The 23,061-nt window shown below is 46.7% G+C and overlaps 1 protein-coding gene across 2 annotated transcripts in view; it reads left to right on the plus strand.

The window, feature by feature from the left end:
* Dip2b (disco interacting protein 2 homolog B) overlaps positions 1–23,061 on the plus strand; it is a 184,259-nt gene that overhangs the window by 155,198 nt on the left and 6,000 nt on the right. For both annotated transcript variants that reach the window (XM_034517365.2, XM_076912081.1), the window contains 12 exons: positions 741–864; positions 4,231–4,352; positions 6,284–6,395; positions 8,860–8,969; positions 9,410–9,540; positions 11,497–11,665; positions 12,467–12,637; positions 14,257–14,318; positions 15,676–15,733; positions 17,016–17,090; positions 20,655–20,832; positions 21,921–22,044. In XM_034517365.2, the coding sequence (XP_034373256.1) occupies positions 741–864; positions 4,231–4,352; positions 6,284–6,395; positions 8,860–8,969; positions 9,410–9,540; positions 11,497–11,665; positions 12,467–12,637; positions 14,257–14,318; positions 15,676–15,733; positions 17,016–17,090; positions 20,655–20,832; positions 21,921–22,044 (1,436 nt within the window). The remainder of the gene's footprint in view (positions 1–740; positions 865–4,230; positions 4,353–6,283; positions 6,396–8,859; positions 8,970–9,409; positions 9,541–11,496; positions 11,666–12,466; positions 12,638–14,256; positions 14,319–15,675; positions 15,734–17,015; positions 17,091–20,654; positions 20,833–21,920; positions 22,045–23,061) is intronic.

The following is a 23,061-nucleotide window of genomic DNA, read 5'->3' on the forward strand; positions in this document are numbered from 1 at the left end:
GTGTGTGCCCAGCATGGACAAGGCCCCAGGTTCAACCCCAAACCACATAACTGGGCATAGCAATGCATGCCTGCAATCCCAACACTTGGGAGGTAGAAGCAGAAAAATTTGGAGTTAAAGATCATCCTCAAACTACATAGCCTAGGCCAGCCTGTTACATGAGACTGTCTCAAAATAGACAAAGAATAAATTAATTCATGTATATTAAGAAAGGAATCTTAGCTGGGTGCTTGTGGCCCACGCCTTTAATCCCAGTACCCCAGAGGCAAAGGAGGGCCAATCTTTGTGTGCTTGAGGCTAGCCTGGTCTCCAGAATGAGTTCCAGTATAGCCTGGGCTACACAGAGAAATCCTGTCTCGAAAAAGCAAAGAAGGAAGGAAGGAAGGAAAGGAGGGAGGGAGGGAGGGAGGGAGGGAGGGAGGAAGGAAGGAAGGAAGGAAGGAAGGAAGGAAGGAAGGAAGGAAGGAAAGATGGACGGAAAGATAGATAATAGATAGACAGACAGACAGACAGACAGATAGAGAAAACATTAAGAAAGAAAGACTATAAATATGTTTTAAGTTAATTAACATACCCTGCGAGCCTGGGATACGAGAGTGAGGAATCCATGCCTGTGTTTTGTTACCAGGGGAGTTGTCTCAGCTGATAACTCACCCAGAGGCCAAGCCTGTTAAGTGTAATGTCTGCACTCTATGTCTGTTTCTGCACTGAACTTTAACCCTCTTATCCTTGTGTTGAAGGGAACAACTGTGTGCACAGCCAGCTGCCTTCAGCTTCATAAGCGAGCAGAGAGGATTGCTTCAGTACTTGGTGACAAGGGCCATCTGAATGCAGGGGACAACGTGGTATTGCTGTACCCGCCTGGTAAGACTTGGACTGGTAAACGGGACTCTGAGCTGTGTTATGAGACACCACACAGCTGGAGAGGAGGAGAACTCAGGACCACTGTCCACCACCACAGAGTTGGCACTTCCTGACACCAAGCATGCTGTGCTCACAGGTGTGGCCCAGGCTGTGCCCTGCATCGCGCAATGTGGCTGCTCTGCATCCCCTTCTGTTTCCCTCCGTGCCCACTACATAAAAGCCTCTCAGGCCAGCATGGCAGCGCACTGCTGTGATTCCTGTCCTCAGGAGGTTGCAGGAGAATTAGTCAAAGCCAGCAAGAGTTACATGGCAAGTTCCTGGGCCTTATAACAGACTTATAAGCAGCCAAGTACGGTAACACATGCCTTCAATCCCAGGACTCAAGAGGCGGAGACAGGTAGATCTCTGTGAGTTAAGGCCAGCCTGGTCTACATAGTGAGTTCCTGGCTAGCCAGGACTACATGTTGAGACTTGTCTCAAACAACAGCAAAATATAGCAAGGCATGGGAACACCCACCTACCCGCTTGGAAGGTAGGAACAGAAGGATGAGGAGTTCTTGGACGCCTCAGCTATGTAGCAAGTCTGTCTCAAAAACAAAACAAAGAGGCTGAGCAGGAGGCTCAGTAGGTTAAGTGCTTGCTGCACGAGCATGAGGACCTGTGTTTGGATCCCCAGTGCTCCCATAAAAAGTGAGGCTTTGGGCCACTTGGAAGAGCTCAGTGGGTAAAATTGCTTGCTGTGCCTGACAACCTGATGGTGTTGATCCCAGGAACTCATGATAAAGGAGAAAAACAGCTCCTAACACGTAACTTTCTAACCTCTACACATGTGTACACATAGATGATGATGATATATGTATACACACGTATGTATGGATGTATGTATGGATGTATATACACACACACTGTCCTCTACAATTAGGAGCAATGGGTGTTCTTCCAGAGGACCCCAGTTTCATGTCCAGCACCTACAGGCAGCTCACAACACTCTGAAACTCCAGTTTAGGACATTTCTCACCCTCTTCTGACCTCCAGGGTTGCCACACATTTGTGGTACAAGATACACGTGCTGGCAAAGCACTGATGTACATAAAACAAAATAAATATTTAACCCAAACAAACAAACAAACCTAACTGGCATGGTGATGCAGTGCAACACTGCAGAGGCAGGGGATCCCTCAAGCTTAGTGACCAGATGGTGCAGTCACATGGTGAGCTCCGGGTTCGGTGAAAGAAAAGGAAATAAAGAGAAGAGGCCAGAGAGATGAATCTGTAGTTGAGATGACTCTTGCTGCTTTTCCAGAGGACCAGAGTCAGTTCCCAGTACTCATACCTTGAGGCTCACAGCCGCCTGTAGCTCCAGGTCTAATGTGCTTCTCTGGCTTCTGCAGACACACACATACATACAAGTTTCTTTTCAAGGTAGAAGACAATAGAGGAATCCAACATCAGTCTCTGACATCCATCTCCATGTATTCACACATGTGCACAGGGGCACACACACAATGAAATGAATAGGTTCCAGTAAGCACTGGGTGACTGAGTAGATGAGTAAGGACAGACTTCAGCCCTTTGACCTGTGGGGATCCTTGAAGTGGGGCATGCTGGTATTCACCTGCTTCCCAGCTCCCTGGGAGCCAAGGCCAACCTGAGCAACACACTGAGACCCCATCCATTAAAAAGGGAGTGAAGGGGCTAGAGAGATAGCTCAGCGGTTAAGAGCCAGAGTTCAATTCCCAGCAACCACATGGTGGCTCACAACCATCTGTAATGGGACTCGATGCCCTCTTCTGGTGTGCATGAAGACAGACAGTGTACTCACATATATATAATAAATAAATTAATCTGAGACAACAACAACAAAACACTTTTAAAAGGGAGCTGAAGAAGGTCAGTACTGGAGCGCATGCCAGGGCTCTGGGCTCAGCACTGAAACCAAAAAATGGGGTTCATGGAGTGTTGAGGAACAGAGCACGCCTGTGTGAACTGTTGACGTAACCCTTCACCCCATGGCTGGTGAGGACACTCTGTGGCTCTTTTATCATTCAGAATACAACCATCTCTTCGTAAGATGAACATAGAATTTATTTGGTGAAAGTTTTGTGTAAGTAGTTATTCTTAAAGAGTTTATTTACCTATTATTATGTAAGTGTGGCATGTGTCAGTGTAGGCACATGGATGTCAGAGGGCGACTTTCTGGAGTTGCTTCCGCCTTTCCACTATGGGATCCAAGAATGGAACTCAGCTCAGCAGTAAGCAGCATATCATGTGCTTTTACTTGAAGAGCATCTCACTAGCCCAGGACTCAGAATCTTAGATAAAAGTTTTGAATTGAAAGGCAAACACAAGAAAACAAAGCACAGCGATGTTTGCATCTCCCTCCTTTGGTACATCTGTCTCAACTGGAATGCCCAGAGTCCTTTGCTAGTCTGTCTCCATTGCTCCGCCTCACTGCTTCCTGGTCTCTTCCCCTCCTCTGCTTCACTCTGTTGTTCCTGCTATTCTGTTCATTTGTGTGAACACTGAATTGCCTAGAGGACCATCTGTTCCCAGGAGGATGTGTCATATATGTTCATGTGAAACTGCCTTCCATTTACCAGTAATGACATGGCAGGCCCACAGCACCGAGCTGCATTCATTGACCCACAGTGTCTAAGAAGTCTAGTTCCTTTTCCTGCACCAGCTTCTGTGTAAGGAAAACTCAGCAGTCCCCACTTCTCCTCTGTCCTTATTTCCTTAACTACCCTTGATCTCTACAGTTGTTTCTAAGTACAGCAGACAGTAACAACCTACCTTCTAGCATCCTCCAAGAGCGCACTGCTGGGCCTGAGGATGTAGCTCAGGGGTATGACACATGTTAGACATGTGCAAAGCTCTGGGTTTAACACCACCGTGCATGTGTGTGTGTGTGTGTGTGTGTGTGTGTGTGTGTGTGTGTGTGTGTGTTTAAAGATGGTCTCCATTTTAGCCCAGGTTGTGTGTGTGTGTATTTAAAGATGGTCTCCATTTTAGCCCAGGTTGGCTTTAACTGTCGTTGTGTAGTCCCGGCTGATCTTGAACCCTTGGCAATATGCCTGCTTCAACATCTCAAATGCCAAGTATGAGCCACTGTGCCAGACTTTCTATTCTTCTTATTAAAGTTAATTTTGTCAGTGTCTTGTTTAAATTATGGTCTACTGAGCTACATGAGCCAGGTGTGGTGGTTCACACCTCTTATCCCAGACCTTCACAAATCAGCCTAGAGAGACCTAATATGCAGCACACATGTCACCTGCTTGGGAATGACTATTTGGAGGCTCTGGGTTCCGTTTCTTGGTGACAGCAGCAGCTAAGTGACCCCCCTGACAGTGTCCTCTGTCTCCGCAGGCATCGAGTTGATCGCTGCGTTCTATGGCTGCCTGTACGCAGGGTGTATACCTGTGACCGTGCGGCCCCCTCATGCGCAGAACCTCACTGCCACTTTGCCCACCGTGCGCATGGTCGTCGATGTGAGTGCCTTCTCTACCTGCCTGTTCCCATTCCAGAGGTCACACTCAGACTGCTGAGAATCTTCAGTCACTTCTTGTTTCCATAGTTCAAGTAGTCAGGGTTTCCTCCTAAAATCTCTCCCTGCATGGTGTGGTGTGTACTTATGGTCCCAGCACAGGGCAGAGGCAGAGGCAGGCCTGTGAGCTCTCATGTAAAGAAAGTCTGTATCAAAACAAACAGGACACAAAAGTAGACTACAGCTTTCTCCTCTGCTTTTATCTGGCCTCCAGGTCTTTGAAGAGACTTGGAGAGCAGTGACTGGCAGGATAGGGAACTGTACATGCTAGTCCTAAATTCTGAGGAGAGCTCCGCTCAGTCATTTCTGCATAGATTTGACCCCCATTTCCTTCTTAAAACACGTCATTACCTGACTTCTTTCCTGACAAGAACCAGTATGATTTTTCATGTCAGGTTCTCCTAGTCAGGTCCTTTTTATTGGAGTTAATTTTGGATATTTAGCTAGCATTAAAGTATGTGGAGGGGAAGGACTCCCAGGCCTACCCCAAGGAACAAGAGTTACTTACACTTAGAAATGTAGTCACTGAGACGCTCCCTGGTCCCAGCGGTTGACCCTATGCCTATGTGCAGATGTACAGCACTAGCTGGACTCAGAAGCTTAAATATAAATTAATTAAAAATTATAAAAGAGTGACAAGAAGCTGGGAAGGAATGAGATGAGGCTGAGAGGAGATAGTGGGATGAGTATAATCAAGACACATTTTATGCTGGGCAGTGGTGGCACACGCCTTTAATCCCAGCACTTGGGATGCAGAGACAGGCGGATCTCTGAGTTGGAGGCCAGCCTGGTCTACAAAGTGAGTTCCAGGACAGCCAGGACTACACAGAGAAACCCTGTCTCGAAAAAAAAAAAAAAAAAAAAAAAAAACAAAAAAAAAAAAAAGAGAGAGAGAGAGACACATTTTATATATATGTGTGATGCTTTCGAGGAAATAAAAATTACATATTTTTAAAAAGCTGTGCAGAGCTGTGATACGGCTCAGTGGTCAGCACTTGTTACTCCTTAACAACACAAACAGAAACTCCTGAATTTTGTTCTGGAGGTGCTAGGAGATGGTTTGGTTTGGTTTGGTTTGGCTTTTCGAGATAAGGTTTCTCCATGTAGCCCTGGCTGACCTGGAACTAGCTCTGTAGACCAGGATGGCCTCAAATTCAGGTAACCTCCTCTGCTTTCCATGTGCTGGAATTAAATGTGTGCACTGCCATTTTCCCACATATGTTTTTATAATATATGCAATTGAAATGGAATAAATCTGCATTATTTAATACCCTGAGAGCTCTAACAGAAGGCAACCTGGCCAGTGCACTGACAATCCACACACTTGTAATTGGTGGGACATCTGTCTTTCCAAGGGCTGCTGTTGGGTCAGTAGCTTCAGAAGCCACACTGTCATGGGTGATTCCGTTACAGTTTAATTCAGAGAGGCCTGGGGATGCGTTGGGAGTCTCTTTCTGTTGACTCATTTTGTGGGTGAAAGTAGGTCACTGCATCTTCCGCACTGCTGAACAGAGCTCAGTGTGTGAGTGCTTCTGTCTGGCTCCATGGCCTCAGACTGCTATCTCCATTGCACACCCCAATTCTAAGCTCTCACCACCTCCTCCCCTTCCTGCGCACTAGAGGACCCATGTCTTGGTATTTTGTCTCTACAGGATTAGGATAGTGGGGTTCTTCCTGAGCACATGCCCATTGTAAGCAGCAGCCCCTGATGTTACAACATGGCTGTCATCCTGGTAGAATTAAGTATGACACATTTTTCAAAATAAAAACACAAAGAAAAACAGTGATACAACCCAGCCAGGCTGGCGAGCAGGTTCCTTTTAACATGACCAATGCTAAGCCTTCTGCTGCTTACTGCTGTGCCTGTGTTTCTAGGTCAGCAAAGCAGCATGTGTCCTCACCACTCAGACTCTGATGCGGTTGCTCAAGTCTCGAGAGGCAGCGGCAGCTGTGGATGTGAAAACCTGGCCAGCCATCATTGACACAGGTGAACTGGAGGGGGCGGTGCTTCAGGGCAGTTACTGTTCACTGCCAGAGGTTTCCTAGAGTCTCACACCACACAGCTTTCCTGCCTTAACACCCTTCATCTGCTGACACAGAACAAAGCCAGACATCCAGTAAATGTGTTCTACCAACACAGCAGGCACAGTAAAGCCAGGTCCGAGAACCAGCCCATAAGTGCTAAATGCTCTTTACACAAGTAGCTTGCTGGGTGTGATAGCTCATATCTATAGTCTCAGAACTCTAGAGTCTGAGGCAGGAGGATTGTTAGTTCAAGCCCAGGCTGTGCTACATCATGAGAGACTGTCTTAAAGGAAAAGAAAAAAAAAAAAAGACAAAAAGTGTTTCAATGATGCTTTTCATATTATCCAAAGATAGTTATGTTTCATGGCCAGGTGTCTATAGGTCCATATGAAGTACTGAGACCAAGGGGCTGGATAAATAGCAGAGCGAGGAACTCAGGTTCATCTCCAGGAACAACGTAGCCAGCTGTACATGGAGGTGCTCACCATCATCCCTGCCCTGAGGAGGTTCAGACAGATCCCTAGAGCTTGTTGGCCAGCCAGTCTAGCCCAGTGAGAGGCCCTGTGTCAACAAACCAAGGTGGATGACTCCTGAGAAATGACACTCAAAGTGGGCCTTGATTTCTAGATGTGACGTAATTAAAACAATGGTGGACTAGAAGTTAGAAGACCTGGGCTCTAGCCTGAGCTTCCTTAATGCCTGTACAACCTGTTCTAAAATACTGTTGTTGTACCTAAAAATATCAAATGTAATGCAATATGAAAACCAGAATATGCATAAATTTTAGGTGATATTCACATTTAAAAATGGGGAAGACATGGGAATAGCTGGAGGATTCATGGAACAGGAAGAATGTGGGCTCTGCACCTAGATAGGACTTAAATCCTGACTGACACTGCTGCATCTCTGATTACCTCTTTAGCTTGGGCAAAAGTCTCTGTAAGTGGGGTTTATAGAGACTGCAGTTGTGTTCAGCTGTAGTGTGAAGCCACAATGGTGACAGTTCACCCTGTTAAAGGAAGTCTTCGGCTTGACCAGAAATAGGCACTCGTGGTGTGAGATTTAAAATCCACTATTGTGTGTTAACCAGGAAAGCAAAAAAAAAAATCTGTCAAAGGGGTGTGTTTGGGCAAGAGACAGCTGGATAGTTTTGATTTTGAATTACAAAGCAAATCTGGGATAAGGCAGAGATATGCCACCATATCTAGTTGTCTGCAGCACTGGAAAGGAGCTCACGCAGGCTCTGCACATGTGAGTCATAATGTGTCCCCAGCACAAGAGGAGGTCTTTTAAATGAGTGAAAGACAGCAGAGAGCGGCCTCACTTCTACAGTCGCTGTGATAAAGTGTTATGTAAAATAAGGAAGGAAAAGTTTTCTCTGCTTACAATTCATACCACAGCACCATGGGGGAGAGTCTAGGAAGCAGCCGGTAACATGGCCTCTGCAGTCGGGAGGAGGAGAGTAATAGATGCTTCTTCTCATGTTTATGTGGCTCTGGAACGGAGCTCGTGGTATGCTGTGATGGCCCTATCAGGATAGTGGTCTTCCTGGTTCGATTCCCCTAATCAAGATTATTTCTCATAAGCATCACCAGAGGCTAACTTCATCAAAATAACTCCCTGGTACATGTACCTAGAAGGGAACTCCAGGTCCTGTCAGGTTGACAGTCAACACCATCACACCATGCATGATTAATACAAGATACTGAACTATAAGTGATGTTTTAACAGGAAAGTGTTACAACAATTAATGCATTTTGAGCATATACACAGTTCTTTTTAAAGTGGTTCATGTGGGAGCTGGAGAGATGGCTCAGAGGTAAGAGCACTGGCTGTTCTTGCAAAGGCTCAGTTCCCAGCACCCACATGGCAGCTCACAATCACCTGTAACTGCAGTTCCAGAGGATTCACGCCTCCTTCCAACTTCTTCAGGAGGCTCCTGCATGCATGTGAACATACACATACATACAAAAATCAATGAATTAATAAATAAAATGTTAAGTGCTTACTTTGAATTAACTTTGCAGTAGTACTGTGAAGATGGGGATTTTGGAGATCTGTGTTAGAGAAAAGTAAGAGATGTCAGGGGAGTGACTCGGGGAAGTAACCGTGAGACACAGAGCTGGTGACATAGTTTACCTCTGGAGTTGAACACCTGCACTCCACTTTTTCCCATGCTGTTAGCCATGGAGACGTCTGCAGAGTTCACACAGTATGGAATTGCTGGTACCCTTTGCCCAGCGGCATCATAGCCCTAGGGGCCTTGCTGAGGATTTCTGTCATGAGCTGCGGAGGTGGTGACAAAAGCTCAGGCCTTCACACACCCCAGAGCTGACTTGGCTTTAGAATGCCATGAAGCAGTGAGGAGCAGTGGTCTCCATGTTCTGGCATGTCCACTTCACAGCAAATTCTTCTTTGCTTTGCAGATGACTTACCCAGGAAACGGTTACCTCAGCTGTATAAACCACCCACGCCCGAGATGCTGGCATATCTTGATTTTAGTGTTTCCACAACTGGCATGCTCACAGGAGTGAAGGTAAAGCAGGAGTGCTTGCTCTGTGCTGGTGAGCTTCCAGACTGCAATAAATAGCCATGACCACTGCTTCAGGGTCCTCAAATGTGGAGGCCAGCCAGCTGTGCCAGATGCCAGTGGGTGGATCAAGTGTCCTGGCTATATTTAAATCTGAGCACCAGCTCTTCCGGAGAGAGTTATCCCAGAGGATTTGCACTATGAAGTGCTGGGGCCGGATACAGATGCCTTACATAGCAAGGGCTCTAGGTAAAGTCAGTTTGCAGCCTTCACCCAGATGCCATGAGACTGTCAGCTGTGGAGTAGAAACCTGTCTTCTTAGTTTGTGCTTAGGCTGTGAAGCAGTAGAACGCACACATGATGAGATAGTTTGTGGAGCTGAGGCTGGTGAGCGCAGCTCCTCTGCCCGGGGTGATATCTGTCCTTCTGTGTCCCTTGCTTCACAGATGTCCCACTCTGCAGTCAATGCTCTCTGCAGAGCCATCAAGCTCCAGTGCGAGTTGTACTCTTCCCGGCAGATCGCCATCTGCCTTGACCCTTACTGTGGACTTGGCTTTGCTCTCTGGTGTCTCTGCAGGTAGGATGGAGAAGCCCAGTGTGGGCTTGGGGGCTGTGGCCACCTCACCCTCCCTTTAGCTCACTTGGTTTGGTGAACTTCAAGAAAAATCCTGCTATTTCCAAAATCTAAACACCTTATGTGTTGCTGATGTTTGTTTGGTGTTATCTGAACTGTTTTTTATTCTCCTCGCTGAATTTTCTGCCTCCCAAAAAATGGCGCTGTTCCCATACCTGCATTCTCTTCCGTCCTGTAATCCTAGTTTTAGAAGCAAAGCCAAGTCAGAAGGCTGATTCTCGGGTGAAGTATGACATGTTTGCAGCCAGAATGTGCCCCCTAGGCTTGGCAGGAAGGGCCTAGTGGAAGGCAGTGACATCATGTGGCTGGAACGCAGTGGTCTGCCCTGCCAGACTGCTTCCTGAGGACTGGCAAGTCCCTGCTCTTTCCTCTGCCTGACAGGAGCCCATATCTGAGGCCTGCATTTTCACTTCCTGTGCAGATCCCACGAATGTCTGACAAGTCCCTGTCACTCCTCCAGCCCCCTCCTCCTGTTCCTGTCTCTGTCTGGGTAGTGCTGTCCACCAGGGCCCAGGGTAAAAACTTAGGTGTCATCTTCAGCTTCCCATCTACATACCGATTGCATAGAGTGCTCATTGGTTCCGTTGTTCCAATACCTGTCTATACATTAAGCTCACTTCTGGCACTTGGAAAAATTCAACAAGAGCAAGAATGGTAACATGTACCAGTAATCCTGGAAATTTAGGAGGCTGAGGCAGGAGAATCGTAAGGCAAGCATGGTTGTCTAACAACACCCCATCACAATAAGGAACAAGGGGCTGGGGAGATGCTCAGCACTTATGAGCACTTGCTAGCGCTCTCTGAGAGGGCTCCCATGGCAGCACAACTGGAGGAGCACGCTGTTAATCCAGTGGTAGCTCACACCCTTGATCCCAGCACTTTAAGGCAGAGGCAGGCGGATTTTTGAGTTCGAGGACAGCCAGGACTACACAGAGAAACCCTATCTCAAGAAACCAAAATAAATAGATAGGCAGGCAGGCAGGCAGGCAGGCAGACAGACAGACAGACAGACAGACAGACAGACAGACATAAAATGAAGTAAAACTCTTCTTGAAAAAGGAAAAGAACAAAGTATGGTGGCTCCCTTCTATGATTCTAGCCCTTGGGAGACTAAAATGGAAGGTTGCCCGTGAGTTCAAGGCCTCCCGTTGTGGGACTCCCTGAATCTTCATACCTTGGCAAATTACCCATCTGACATGAAAGAAGTTGGTGAGACCTTTTCTGGACTGAATTGACCCAGACCCCAACTGTGGTTACTGAACTCTTGGTCCTGGCTTTTTGGAGTTAGCTGTCATGGCTGTAGACTTCCAGGTGACCCCGCATTTCTTCTGTTGCCCTGCCGTACCTTTGTGGGTCAGCCCTCACTGTCCCTCCCCACGCCTCACCTGGACTGCCAGAGCTCCTCTAACTCTCTCACAGCCTTCAGGGCTCCAGCTCCAAGTCCTCCTACATGCTGGCTTAGAACAACAGCCACACGCTAAGGGTAACCATCTAACCTTCGTGTGCCAGCTGTGACCTCTCACAGTTGCTCCAGCCTTTCAGATAATCCCTCTGCACTCTGCTCCAGGAATGTCCTGCACGCTCCACACTTCCAGCCTACTGCTGCTCCTCTGCCTTCCCACCTCACCCCCACTTCTAGACACTCATTCTTGAGTGAAGCATCCCCAGCTCCACTTGCTCGGTTTGCGTGAATTGATTTAATTCTGTGCTCTTGACTCTTCCTGAGTTTGTTAGCACACCTGCCGTAGCCTGCCTTGTTTTCTGCTCACGTGTCTTGTGAGTCATACGGGAATGAGAGGGATGGTCACCTTGTACCAGAGGCCCTCTGCTGTCGCTGTCTTTCCTGCTGATGCTAAGATGCTGGGGTAAATGTGTCAGCTCTCCACTTCTTCTTTGCAGTGTGTATTCGGGTCACCAGTCCGTCTTGATCCCTCCCATGGAGCTGGAGAACAACCTTTTCCTCTGGCTCGCCACTGTCAACCAGTACAAGATCAGGGACACCTTCTGCTCCTACTCGGTCATGGAGCTCTGCACTAAAGGGCTGGGGAACCAAGTGGAGGTGCTGAAGGTGAGGAGCAGCCACAGAAGTGGCCCGCCCTGAGAGGGCTTGGGCGGGGCTTGATAAAGCTGGAGCAGGCTGCCGAGCATGCCTGCTGCCCTTGCTCTCTTCTGCCCAGGACTGAGGGGATAGCTTGTAAACGGCAGGGACTTGAATGGTCCTCTTCCTAATTTAGTGCATTCTTTCAAAGCTAATTTTATTCTTTGTGGAAAGGGAGAGTATCTATTTATATAATAGTATGTGGGAAATTCACCTCTGGTAGATTTTTCCCAGTAAAATGAAAACCACAGAACACTGGAGATCGGGCACTCCCTGAAGGACAGGGTCCTTGTTCGTGTGCATCCAGTGACCATATATGAGGAAGTCACGTACTGAATTCCCTAACAGAGAAATAGGACCCCAAGAACTAAAGCAGGAGGTGGGGAGCCAGCTGCCTGGAGTTCTGGCTTGTTTTTCTACTAGGACTAGGAGACAGTGGCTAGAACAGAAGTACAGCCCTGGAAGAAATGCCTAAAAGCTGTGGTTTAGCTCCTCCCTTCTTTTTCTGGTGGTGACAGTGAAATCCAGGGCCTGTACATCCTAGCCCAGTGCTTCCCGCCCAGGCCCAGGCCCAGGCCCAGGCCCAGCCCCAACCCCAGCCCCAGAGAACAGACATGGAGTAGATCCATCTGCAGTTGATTGTACCTATATTTGGTCATTTCCTTTCTGAACGATACTTTTCTCCATGTCTGGGCCCAGAAGGTAGCTCTTGGCTTTTCCTAAACAAGAAGAGATCTTTCAAATTATGTTTCTGGCATCAATTTCTTCCAGACCCGAGGGATCAACCTTTCCTGCATCCGGACCTGTGTGGTGGTCGCAGAGGAACGGCCCCGAATCAGCCTTCAGCAGTCCTTCTCCAAGCTCTTTAAAGACATCGGCCTGTCCCCTCGAGCTGTCAGCACCACTTTTGGATCCAGAGTCAATGTAGCAATATGTTTACAGGTAACACCATGTTGTTGTGTGGTATTGAATAACTCTATTAGTTCTTACTATGACACTGCCAGACCCCCATAATTGAGTCAGAGTTCTCAGCAGTTATTTAATCAGCATTAGCACAATTACTGGGCAATGTTTTGGTTTTGTTTTTTTTTAAAGATTTACTTATTTAATTATTTTATGTGAAAAGGGCATTGGGTCCAATTACAGATGGTTGTGAGCCACCACGTGGTTGCTGGGAATTGAACTCGTGACCTCTGGAAGAGCAGCCAGTGCTCTTAACCCCTGAACCATTTCTCCAGCCCCCCCCCCCCCCCCATGATGTTTTAACATTAGACTGGCTATTTCCCAACTGCGCTTCCCAAGTTACTTGCTGTTTGAGTCTAGCCTGGGTTATTTCTGCTGTCAGTCTGTCCTCAAGGGGCATTTCTTTTGGCCACGTGCTCCTGGTCCATCCCATCTAATGGAGACCTCCTGCTCTCCTGTCTTCTTTCTCCTTCCTCCCTTGTGGTCCCTACCTATGACCCCCCACCACACACACACACACACCTAGTCCAGAAACCAAAGCCCTGTCTACTCTAGTCTCCCCAGTAATTGGCTGTCAGCCATTTTTATTTGACCAGTCAGAGAATAAAATGATCAAAGTTTACACATCATTTGGTGTGTGGGAGGAAGTGCTGGTCTGGACTGCAGCCAGACCCTGGAGACCAGTGTCTAGCATTTGAAAATAAGCAGCTCCAGCCCAACTCCAACCCAGGAGGTTCTTGTTGCTGCTTCTGCGTCTTTGAGACTGAGTTGCCTGACCTTGAACTCACGTAGTCTTCCTGCTTCAGCCTTCTGACCCACACAGTGGACTATGAGTCTCTGTAGGGTCTTCAAGGCTATGCTGCTCTGCCTGAGACTGGTTCTGCTTGCTCACTGTGGAGATGTAGGCTTTTTATCTTGCCTGCTGCATCTCTTACGTTCATCTATAAAATGACATCTTTGTTTGCCCCGGGGTTGGCCTGCAGGTCAGCAGGTTACTAGGGAAGCACTCAGCTAAGAGCAAGCCAGTGGCTTCCATATGATGGTCCCTCCGAGTACAGAGTGCGCCAAGAACCTCTCTGAGTCCTATTTCAGTGTCATTAATTGATATACAGCCTTCTTGTCCCCCATATTTTGCCTTTTAAAAATAAACCTGCATCTTTTGCTGTGTTGTTCTGGGTGGGTCTAGACCAGTCTGATTTTATGTTCTTGGCAGCTCGTGAGGCAAGTGCATGCATGCATGGTCGAGGGTAACAGAGGTGACTAAGACTCTGAAGTCTCCTGTGACCCAAGTCAAGAGGCTTGCATGAAATGTCATAATGCTTTCCTGTGGAGTCCCATTGTGCCCCTTGCTCTCATCAGTCCCTGCTCTGAGCCCTGGGTAGGGCACCAACCCAGGCTTGGTACTGCTTTACTGCTGTAGAGAAAGCCAAGAGGTCACCAGGCCCAAGGCTCCCACCCCCTGGCCCCCACCTTTGTGGCTCACTTGGTTAAAGAGAAAGTGAGACCAAGCTTTCTAACAGCAGACATTTCCCATCTGTGGAACAGAGACAGCTTGTTCAGACTTTAAATAAACATTGTGCTGGTTTGTTCTTCTTTAGGGAACCTCAGGGCCTGATCCAACAACTGTGTATGTAGATCTGAAGTCGCTGAGACATGACAGGTATGGTGGGCATGGAGCTTGATCCCTGTCATCAGCATGCACCCTCTCCATGTCCTATTCTTTGTTTACATCTTGAGAAGTGATGCAGGAAGGGAAAGGACTTGTGTCTGTCATTAGTAAATGGTAGAAATTTTGTGTACGAAAGGAAAGCCTTAATTCTTGCTTCATTGACATTAGCTTTTGTTTTTGGGTTTGTTTTGTTGTTGTTGTTTGTTTGTTTGTTTTATTTTTCACCACCCAAGAGTTTGAGTAGGATTTGAAACCCCAGTTTGTTATGTAGTCTAAGCTGCCCTGAAACTTCCTCCTGCCTCTGATTCTACTAGATTATAGGCATGTGGAACCATGCCGGGCTTGCTGTATTGTTCTATTATTAAAATGTAATCTTACTTTTTAGCTATAAATACATACTTTTGTAGGGCTGTGTCTGGTGGCACACACCTTTAATCATAGCACTCAAACAGAGGCAGGTGGATCTCTACGCATTCCAGGCTAGCCTGATCCACACAGCAAGTTCAAGGACAGCCAAAGTTATACAGGTAGTCCCTGTCTCAAAAACAAACAAGAAAACAAACAATAGATAGTGTCTTTGCTTTGCAGTTCAAAAATAAAGATGGGGCAGACAAGAAATGTGAGGCAGGGAAGAGGGCTTTGAAACAACACTGCATCTGAGGCCCTGGTTTGTGAAGCAGCTTTGTTTTAGTTTTGTCACATAGTATGATGCTGAGATACAGAACCCTTTGCACATTAGGCTGGTGGCTAGTCCCCAGTGTGCCCAGGCAAACCCTAGGCCATACTCATGCTGGGTTGCCTTTATTTTTAATGTTTGTGTAGGGTGTGTGTGTGTGTGTGTGTGTGTGTGTGGCCAGAAAGCTACACCAGGTGGTGTTACTTGGTTCCTTGGGGATCATTGGCCTTGTTTTCTGAGACCTGTGGCTTGTCAGTTCTGAGAAGATGGCTAGCTGGGCAGCCTTGTGGACCCAGCTGTCCCCACCTTCCAGCACCAGAGCCATGGGCCAGAGCACTTGGCTTCTTACTTGATGCTGAGGATAGACTGGTGCTCTCATGGTTAAGCAGCAGGCACTTTACCTGCTGAGGTATCCGACGTTCTGACAACATCATCCTTTTCTGGAGAGACTTGCCTCTCAACTCCTAAGATCTCACCATGCTGGGGAATATTTTTGGTTGTCACTGTGGGAGCTGCTATTGAAACCCAGCAAACTCTCTCTGACCCAGAGCATCAAGTATGTGGAGTCCCACTCTGGGAGCAGAGGTCCCAGTTAAACATCCTGAGGACGTAGCTGCAGTAGTGAACTCTGTTTTAGAAAGTCTGTAGACATTACCTCCTGTTTCCCTGCAGGGTCCGTCTTGTGGAACGGGGTGCCCCCCAGAGTCTCCTGCTCTCCGAATCTGGAAAGGTACTCTCTTCTGCTAGCTGCTGGGGAAGGCTGACATGGAGGAAGAACATGAAGTCTGCAGGAAGAGTCCAGGAGAGCCTAGAGAAAAGCCCACAAGTTCCTCTTAGTGGATGGTTTCAGATGCATGAAGACCAGATGTCTTCATTATCTCTGTATTATCTCTGTATTGTTTAAATCCCATGGACCTGCCATTCTTACTGATAAGCCAGCAAAGTAGATAAAAAAGCAGAACCTGAGGAGAGCCAGCTCTGTCTGTAAACACTGAAAGTCAGGACGGAGAAGAGGGGCTGGCTATGGGAGAGCTAGCACCCACAGGGTAGCAAAAAGCAGCGTTGCCTATGGAGCGAGCAGCTGCTCTGAGCATCCCTTTTCCCCACTCCCTCCATCCTTACCACCTCCCCCTCTGTTGTCCCTCTGCCCTGAACTATCCAGGCAGAGGACAGGATTGAGAAGATGTCTCAGGGTCCTGCCTGCTCTCCAGTGGGTGTCACAACACAGGGCTTGTGAGGAACTGCTTGTGTGGGCTCTGCCATTCGTCATCCTTGTCTGCACTTTGGTGCACATGGAAGCAGGAATGTTATCTCATGAGGGCAGGCTGAGGCTACTCTTTATTCCCTTTCTCTAGGTTTTAGACATTTAAAGCTGGGTAGTCAATCTCAGGCTTTAGAAATCCAAGCTAAAAAATTAACAGGGCAAGAGACAGTAACCAGAATGGCAGGATGACCCCCTTGCCTTTTTGCCCAGAAAGGTCCTTGTACATAGTAGGCAAGTGGCTGACTGTTGAACTACACTCCTTACCCATGGGCCTGGCCAGCACCTGTTTCTTTTCCCTCCTCTTGTAGCTCCTACTACGGGCCGAGTTCCCTGTGATGTGGTCTCCAGGTATCTCCCCCTACTGCTTATCTTTGGAAAGGCTTACCCAAAAGGAAATGGCTGAGTTATTTACCAGAGTCTTGCTGTTGTGACCTTGATCAGAAGTTTCTCATCCCCCTGAAGAGATGGCAGTCTGGGTCCATGTTCTAGCTTCAGAGTATAACTCACTGGCACTCCAGCTCTACTAAGATGAGGAAGACTGACCAGGAACAAACAGAAAAGCACCTCAGGACCCTTAGAGTGATGGCTGCTTCATCAGCTTCTGCCATTTCTAGTCCATTTCCTAGAGGTCATTGGTTGACTACAGGGTTTGGGTTGGAAGCCATGCCTCAGGCCAGTAGGCTAAGCCACAGCCAAAGTTACGAGGTTTTGGTGAACTGAGTATTTGTATTTCCTCTTTGATTCTTAGATCTTACCTGGAGTAAAAGTAGTTATTGTGAATCCTGAGACCAAAGGACCTGTTGGAGACTCTCACCTGGGAGAGGTAAGTGTGAGTCTCATTCTCACTGTGAAATCAGTCACACACTGAGCCACAGAACTGGAGTTAACTTCATCCCCTCCTCGAATCCTGTTTTCCTGGAGAGCTGAGATGGAGAGGGACAGAAAGAGGAGGCTGAGACTGGAATCAGCCTGGGTAGAAATAGTCTGATTTGTTCACTGCTGGCCCCTTACCTGAAAACAAACTGGCCAAACCCTACCTGCTCCCACCTGTGAAGGTCTGGGGCTGTGGGAGCCCTATCTATACATTTTTTAATTCTCATAAATGTTATACTCCAAAATGTATTGATATTGCTTTAATGTAGAAATCCTCGTAAGCCTTTCTTTCACTCTTCTCTTTTCCCGGATCTTTGAGGAAAGCTGATGGAGCCATAGCTTAATGGGGGAGTCTTGGAAGTGCAGGTGACAGAGCTACCTCTGCCACCACCTTAGGCACTGTTCTGTTGCAGTGAAGAGACACCATGACTAAGGCAACTGTTATAAGAGAAACTTATCTTTGGACACACCAGAAGAGGGCATCAGATCCCATTACAGATGGTTGTGAGCCACCATGTGGTTGCTGGCAATTGAACTCAGGACCTCTGGAAGAGCAGTCAGTGCTCTTATCTGCTGAGCCATCTCTCCAGCCCCCCCAAGGCAACTCTTTTGGTTTTTCCAGACAGGGTTTCTCTGTGTAGCCCTGGCTGTCCTGGAACTCACTCTGTAGACCAGGCTGGCCTTGAACTCAGAAATCCACCTGCCTCTGCCTCCCAAGTGCTGGGATTAAAGGCGTGCGCCACCACTGCCCGGCTTAATGATTTTTAATTAAATCTAGAAAACACCCTAACAATAAATTCAGAGCCATGTAATTGCTATTAGGCCTTTAACTCACAGGCTAACCATCTCAGATCAGTTTTAAAAAAAGTTAAAGGACTGTGTCTAAGCCTTCCACCCAAAAATTTTGAATTAATAGAAAAAAAATATACCAATGAAACCCTTGAATTTGCATGAAAATAAATTTTGTACCATCTAAGAAATTATAACTTCATCCAGGCAGTGGTGACACACACCTTTAATCCCAGCACTTGGGAGGCAGAAGCAGGCAGATTTCTGAGTTCAAGGCCAGCTTGGTCTACAGAGTGAGTTCCAGGACAGCCAGGGCTATACAGAAGAAAAACCCTGTTTCGAAAAAGAAACAAAGGAAGGAAGGAAGGAAGGAAGGAAGGAAGGAAGGAAGGAAGGAAGACAGACAGACAGACAGAAAGAAAGGCCTTAATCATCTCTTCTGAAAACACACAGACAAAACCTTTTTCCCAAAATAGCATATCCTTGAGCCAGTAACTAGAAAATCCTTTTTATCTTGACCTTTTTTTCAGAGAAAAATATAACAAGACTGAAAAATCATACCCATCTTGAAAATAAAATCAATTTAAGATAAATGAAGTAACTAAAGTACTGTATATGCCTATTCTTAGGCCTTTCCTATTTTGCCAAGTAGGAAATGAACTCAGAATTTCTGTGGGGCCCATGTTAGACAGAACCCAAGTCTCCTGTGAGGTACTATAACTTTATATCATCTGAATACACCTGATTTCACAATCTTTCTGTTCGTCCCTCTGCGTAGAACAGCTTTTTATGTATGCCATCTATCTGTTTGGCTCTCTACTCCAGAGCACCTCTAATTATACACCTTACTCTCTACTCTATAGTCAGTGACAGTTTCCCTATCTTAGTTCCAAACCATGAGCAAAATTCCCCACGTGATTTGGACAAATCTGCTTATAAATCTTTCCTAAAAGCAAATAATTTCTATATTGTAACTTAAATCCCACAATGGAGGCTTATTTATTTGTCTCTCTTGGCTCAGAGCAGCTAATAATATATACCTCTCTGTCTGTAGCTTTCTGCCTAGAACCACAAATTTTCCCTACCTATCTTTGTTTCGAACCACAGGTGAGATTCCCCACATGAATCGGACAAAACTTTTTCTAAATCTATCTTAAAAACAAATAATCTCAATTTTAATTCACAGTTCAAATCTCTCTGCCCTAAAAATATGATACTTCCTTATTTTCCTAACAAAAGGCAACCCCACAGCAGGGGACCTCAGCCTGCAGTTTCTTTGTTCAGGGTTCCCTTGCTAGGAATCACTTGACTTGTCTCAACACTACTCACTCATTTTTTTTTTTTTTGGAAAAAAATAAAAATACAACTTTTACTCTCAAGTGAAATAGACTGAGATTTCTAGTGAATTCGTGCCCGATGTTGCTGTGCCGCTTGTTACAGTTAACACTTATACTTGTGGCACCCAATCTGCCTTGTAGTTAGAATGCCGGCATGTTCCCCAATCTGCCTTGTAGTTAGAATGCCGGCATGTTCCCCGACTAAGCAAGGCCTGAGGCCATGAGCAGCAGCTTAGGCCTCCTGCTCAGGCAGGCCAGAACACCGGGCCCTTATACCTATGAGGCACCAGGGTGGAAGATGGCAGCCATCTCCCATGCTGTCTCCACAAGGCTGAGCTGAGCCCAGACCATCCTGCCATCCACACAGTACCCAATAGGAATGAGACTCTAATGCTTAAAGATTATCCAGTGGCTTTATATATGTGTAATGCTCAATTAATAAGATGCCCACACAATTGGGAGTGTTAACCAATTAACTAACCTAGGTATAAGTTGTTACCCAGGACTGCTCTCAATACATGCGTGGTCCTCCATGGCTCCTACATCTCTGCTCTTCCTAGCTCCTCCTCTTCCTTCTCCTCTTTCTTTCCTCACTCTGCCTACCTCTTATACAGCCCAATCACTGAGCTTTATACAAATGTCATGGTATGGTATCCCACTACAATAGTTAAGTTCATTTTACCTGTATCTGCAGTGCTCAAAATCAGGCTTTCTGTCAAGTTTAGAGAAACCTAGTGGCTGGTACCATCCACATTGTCAGCTGCTGTCCTGTTTACATTGCAAACACAGTGTCCTGTGGTGTCACTCCAAAAGCAGTGTCCTGTGGTGTCACCCCAAATGCAGTGTCCTATAGTGTTACCCCAAATGCAGTGTCCTGTCGTGTCACCCCAAGCCTTGTGCCATGCACTACAAGTGTGGAGCCATGCCTTTGTGCTTCTACAGGACTCTGGAAGCTAATGAGAAATGAACCAACAAGGCAGTGCAGTCTAGTGGTTAAGACTATCTGTATAGTGAAAATAACAACCATGTGGTCAGCCTGGCAGTGGTGGTGCACGCCTTTAATCACAGCACTTGGGAGGCAGAGGCAGGTGGATTTCTGAGTTCTACAGAGTAAGCCAGGAGTACACAGAGAAACCCTGTCTCGTAAAACCAAAAAACAAAGAAAACTAAACAAAAAAACCAACCATGTGGCTGTCCTGTGTGTCAGAACTGATGGAGAACAGGTCAGTTAAGTCCCTCAGAGAGTAAACGCTAGGTAATTGTTAGCTACATGCTGTTGTGGTTGTGTTGTTAATATGAAAATGAGTTTATTCATTTTTTTTTAATTGAAATCATCTAGATGTTGCAGGAGAACTGAACTGATGCTGTCCTCTTTCCTTCTCCTGTAGATCTGGGTGAACAGCCCCCACACCGCCAGTGGCTACTACACCATCTACGACAGCGAGACTCTTCAAGCTGATCATTTCAATACCCGTTTGAGCTTTGGCGATGCTGCCCAGACACTCTGGGCGCGGACAGGATACCTCGGGTTCGTCCGCAGGACTGAGCTCACTGCAGCCACTGGAGGTACCTTCTAGCCCTGTTCTCTTCCCGGCTGGCTGCCTTGTTCACAGCACTAGCCAGCCTGTCTGAGTGTGCGGTGTGGACCCCTCTCTGTGCCTCTTGAACTTAGAGTTGAAGCAGTGATACTCATTTGAAGTGACCTTTGTCCCTTGAGGACTGTCTGGAAGAGAACCCTTTAAAGCTGCCACGAGTATCATACAGAGAACAGGGTGTTAGGACAGCTTGTAACCCAGAGACGTTCCTGAAGATCAGGTGACACCCAGGCAGAACAGAACGGTTGCTGACCAGGCTCCCAGGATAGCTATTTGTCTCTTCGGGACTTGCACACCATTTTGAGTATAGGAGAATCCCATACCTTTTTCTGGATTCTGACGGCTCCTACATTCACATATGTACATATGCACACATAGACATACACATACATACATACAAATAAAAAGTCAAAACTAAAAAGAAGCCATTGCATGGGTCAGGACAGATAACTCAGTAGTTAAAAGCACTGGTTGCTCTTCCAGCAGACCCAAGTTTGATTCCCAGCACCCACATAGTGGCTCACACCTCTAACTTCATTCTCTTGGCACTGTCATACATATAAAATAAAAATAAATACTTTTTAAGAAATGTTTTTTGTTTTTATAAGTGTAGCCAGGTGGCGGTCTCACACACCTTTAATCCCAGCACTCAAGAGGCAGAGGCAGGTGGACCCTGAGTTCGAGGCCAGCCTGGTCTACAGAGTGGGTTCCAGGATAGCCATGGCTACACAGAGAGACCCTGTGTCAGAAAAAAGAAAAGAAGAGAAAAGAAAAGAAAGAACAAAAATATGTGTTCACGTGTGCCATGGGGCCACCTCTCCTTCCACCTTCATCTAGGTTCACCTGCCAAGCCATCCTCAGTCCACACTCAATGATGTACTCCTCACAGAGCCATTTGTCTTTAGCTCTTTCTTATAGAGCACGTAGCAGGACTCATGACCTTTCAGGGTTTGCCCAGAGTCACAGCTAACTGACTGGCTATGCCAACCCTGTGCTCTTAATGCCAACACTTTATTGTACGTGGTGGGGGTCTGAGCCTGTTCCTCTTCCTTCTTTCAGAACGTCATGATGCCTTGTATGTGGTGGGTGCGCTGGATGAGACACTGGAGCTGAGGGGATTACGATACCATCCTATAGATATAGAGACCTCCGTGTCCCGTGTTCACAGGAGCATTGCTGAATGGTAATTTCCCTGTACAACATATTCTCGCTTCAGCTTTAGTAATGATGAAAATTGTTCTGGTTAGTCAGCCATTTGTCCCAATGCCACCTGCCCATGTGGCACACTTCAAGAGTAAGAAAAACTTCCCAGTTGTTGCACAGTCCATGGTGGCCTCAAAGCCTGTTTGCCAGAGCCACTGTGGAGCTGAGTCAGTGTGTAAGGGCAGACTCTCATCAACAGAAACATCACAGGTCACCTGCCTCTAGGAAGTCCATACAGTGTGGGAGGGGGAGGGATGGCCATGACTTTAAAAACTTACCTTAGGCCTGCTTGGTGGCCCAGTAGGTAAGGAGTTTACCACCAAGCCTGAACCCACATGGTAGAAGGAAAAAATCAACTCCCACAGGCTGTCCTCTAACCTCTACATGTGGGCTGTGGCCACACACACACCTCCTCTCCAGCATAATAAATACTGTTTACAAAATTTACTGATAGTGAAGGCTCACCTTCCCACACTTTCTTCTTCCTGATTTCCAAAGGGTCAAAGCAGCATGTGCTTTTTAAACCATCAGAGGGAGACAGTAGAAAGATGGGGTTACCATTGAACCTGGTTTCAATTACAGAGACTCACCTGAATTTCCCTTATCAGGGATTGATTATCCTACCTCATACCGATGGGAAGTTCATTAAAATTAAAACTGTGTTTTACCTACTGATTTTCTTAGTGGGTATTTATTTATTTATTTATTTATTTATTTATTTAATTAATTATATGATGTAGCTGTCTTCAGACTCACCAGAAGAAGGCATCAGATCCCATGGTTGTGAGCCACCATGTGGTTGCTGGCAATTGAACTCAGGACCTCTGGAAGAGCAGCCAGTGCTCTTAACTGCTGAGCCATCTCTTCAGCCCCTCTTAGTGGGTTTTTATGTTTGTTTGTTTTTGTTTTTAACTGGTGTGTATGTCTCAGTACGTGCCATATATACTCAGGTACCATGGAGTCCAGAAGAGGGTGTTGGATCCCCTGTAGCCGGAGT

Source organism: Arvicanthis niloticus, chromosome 13, assembly GCF_011762505.2.
Source record: "Arvicanthis niloticus isolate mArvNil1 chromosome 13, mArvNil1.pat.X, whole genome shotgun sequence".
Lineage (NCBI taxonomy): Eukaryota > Metazoa > Chordata > Mammalia > Rodentia > Muridae > Arvicanthis > Arvicanthis niloticus.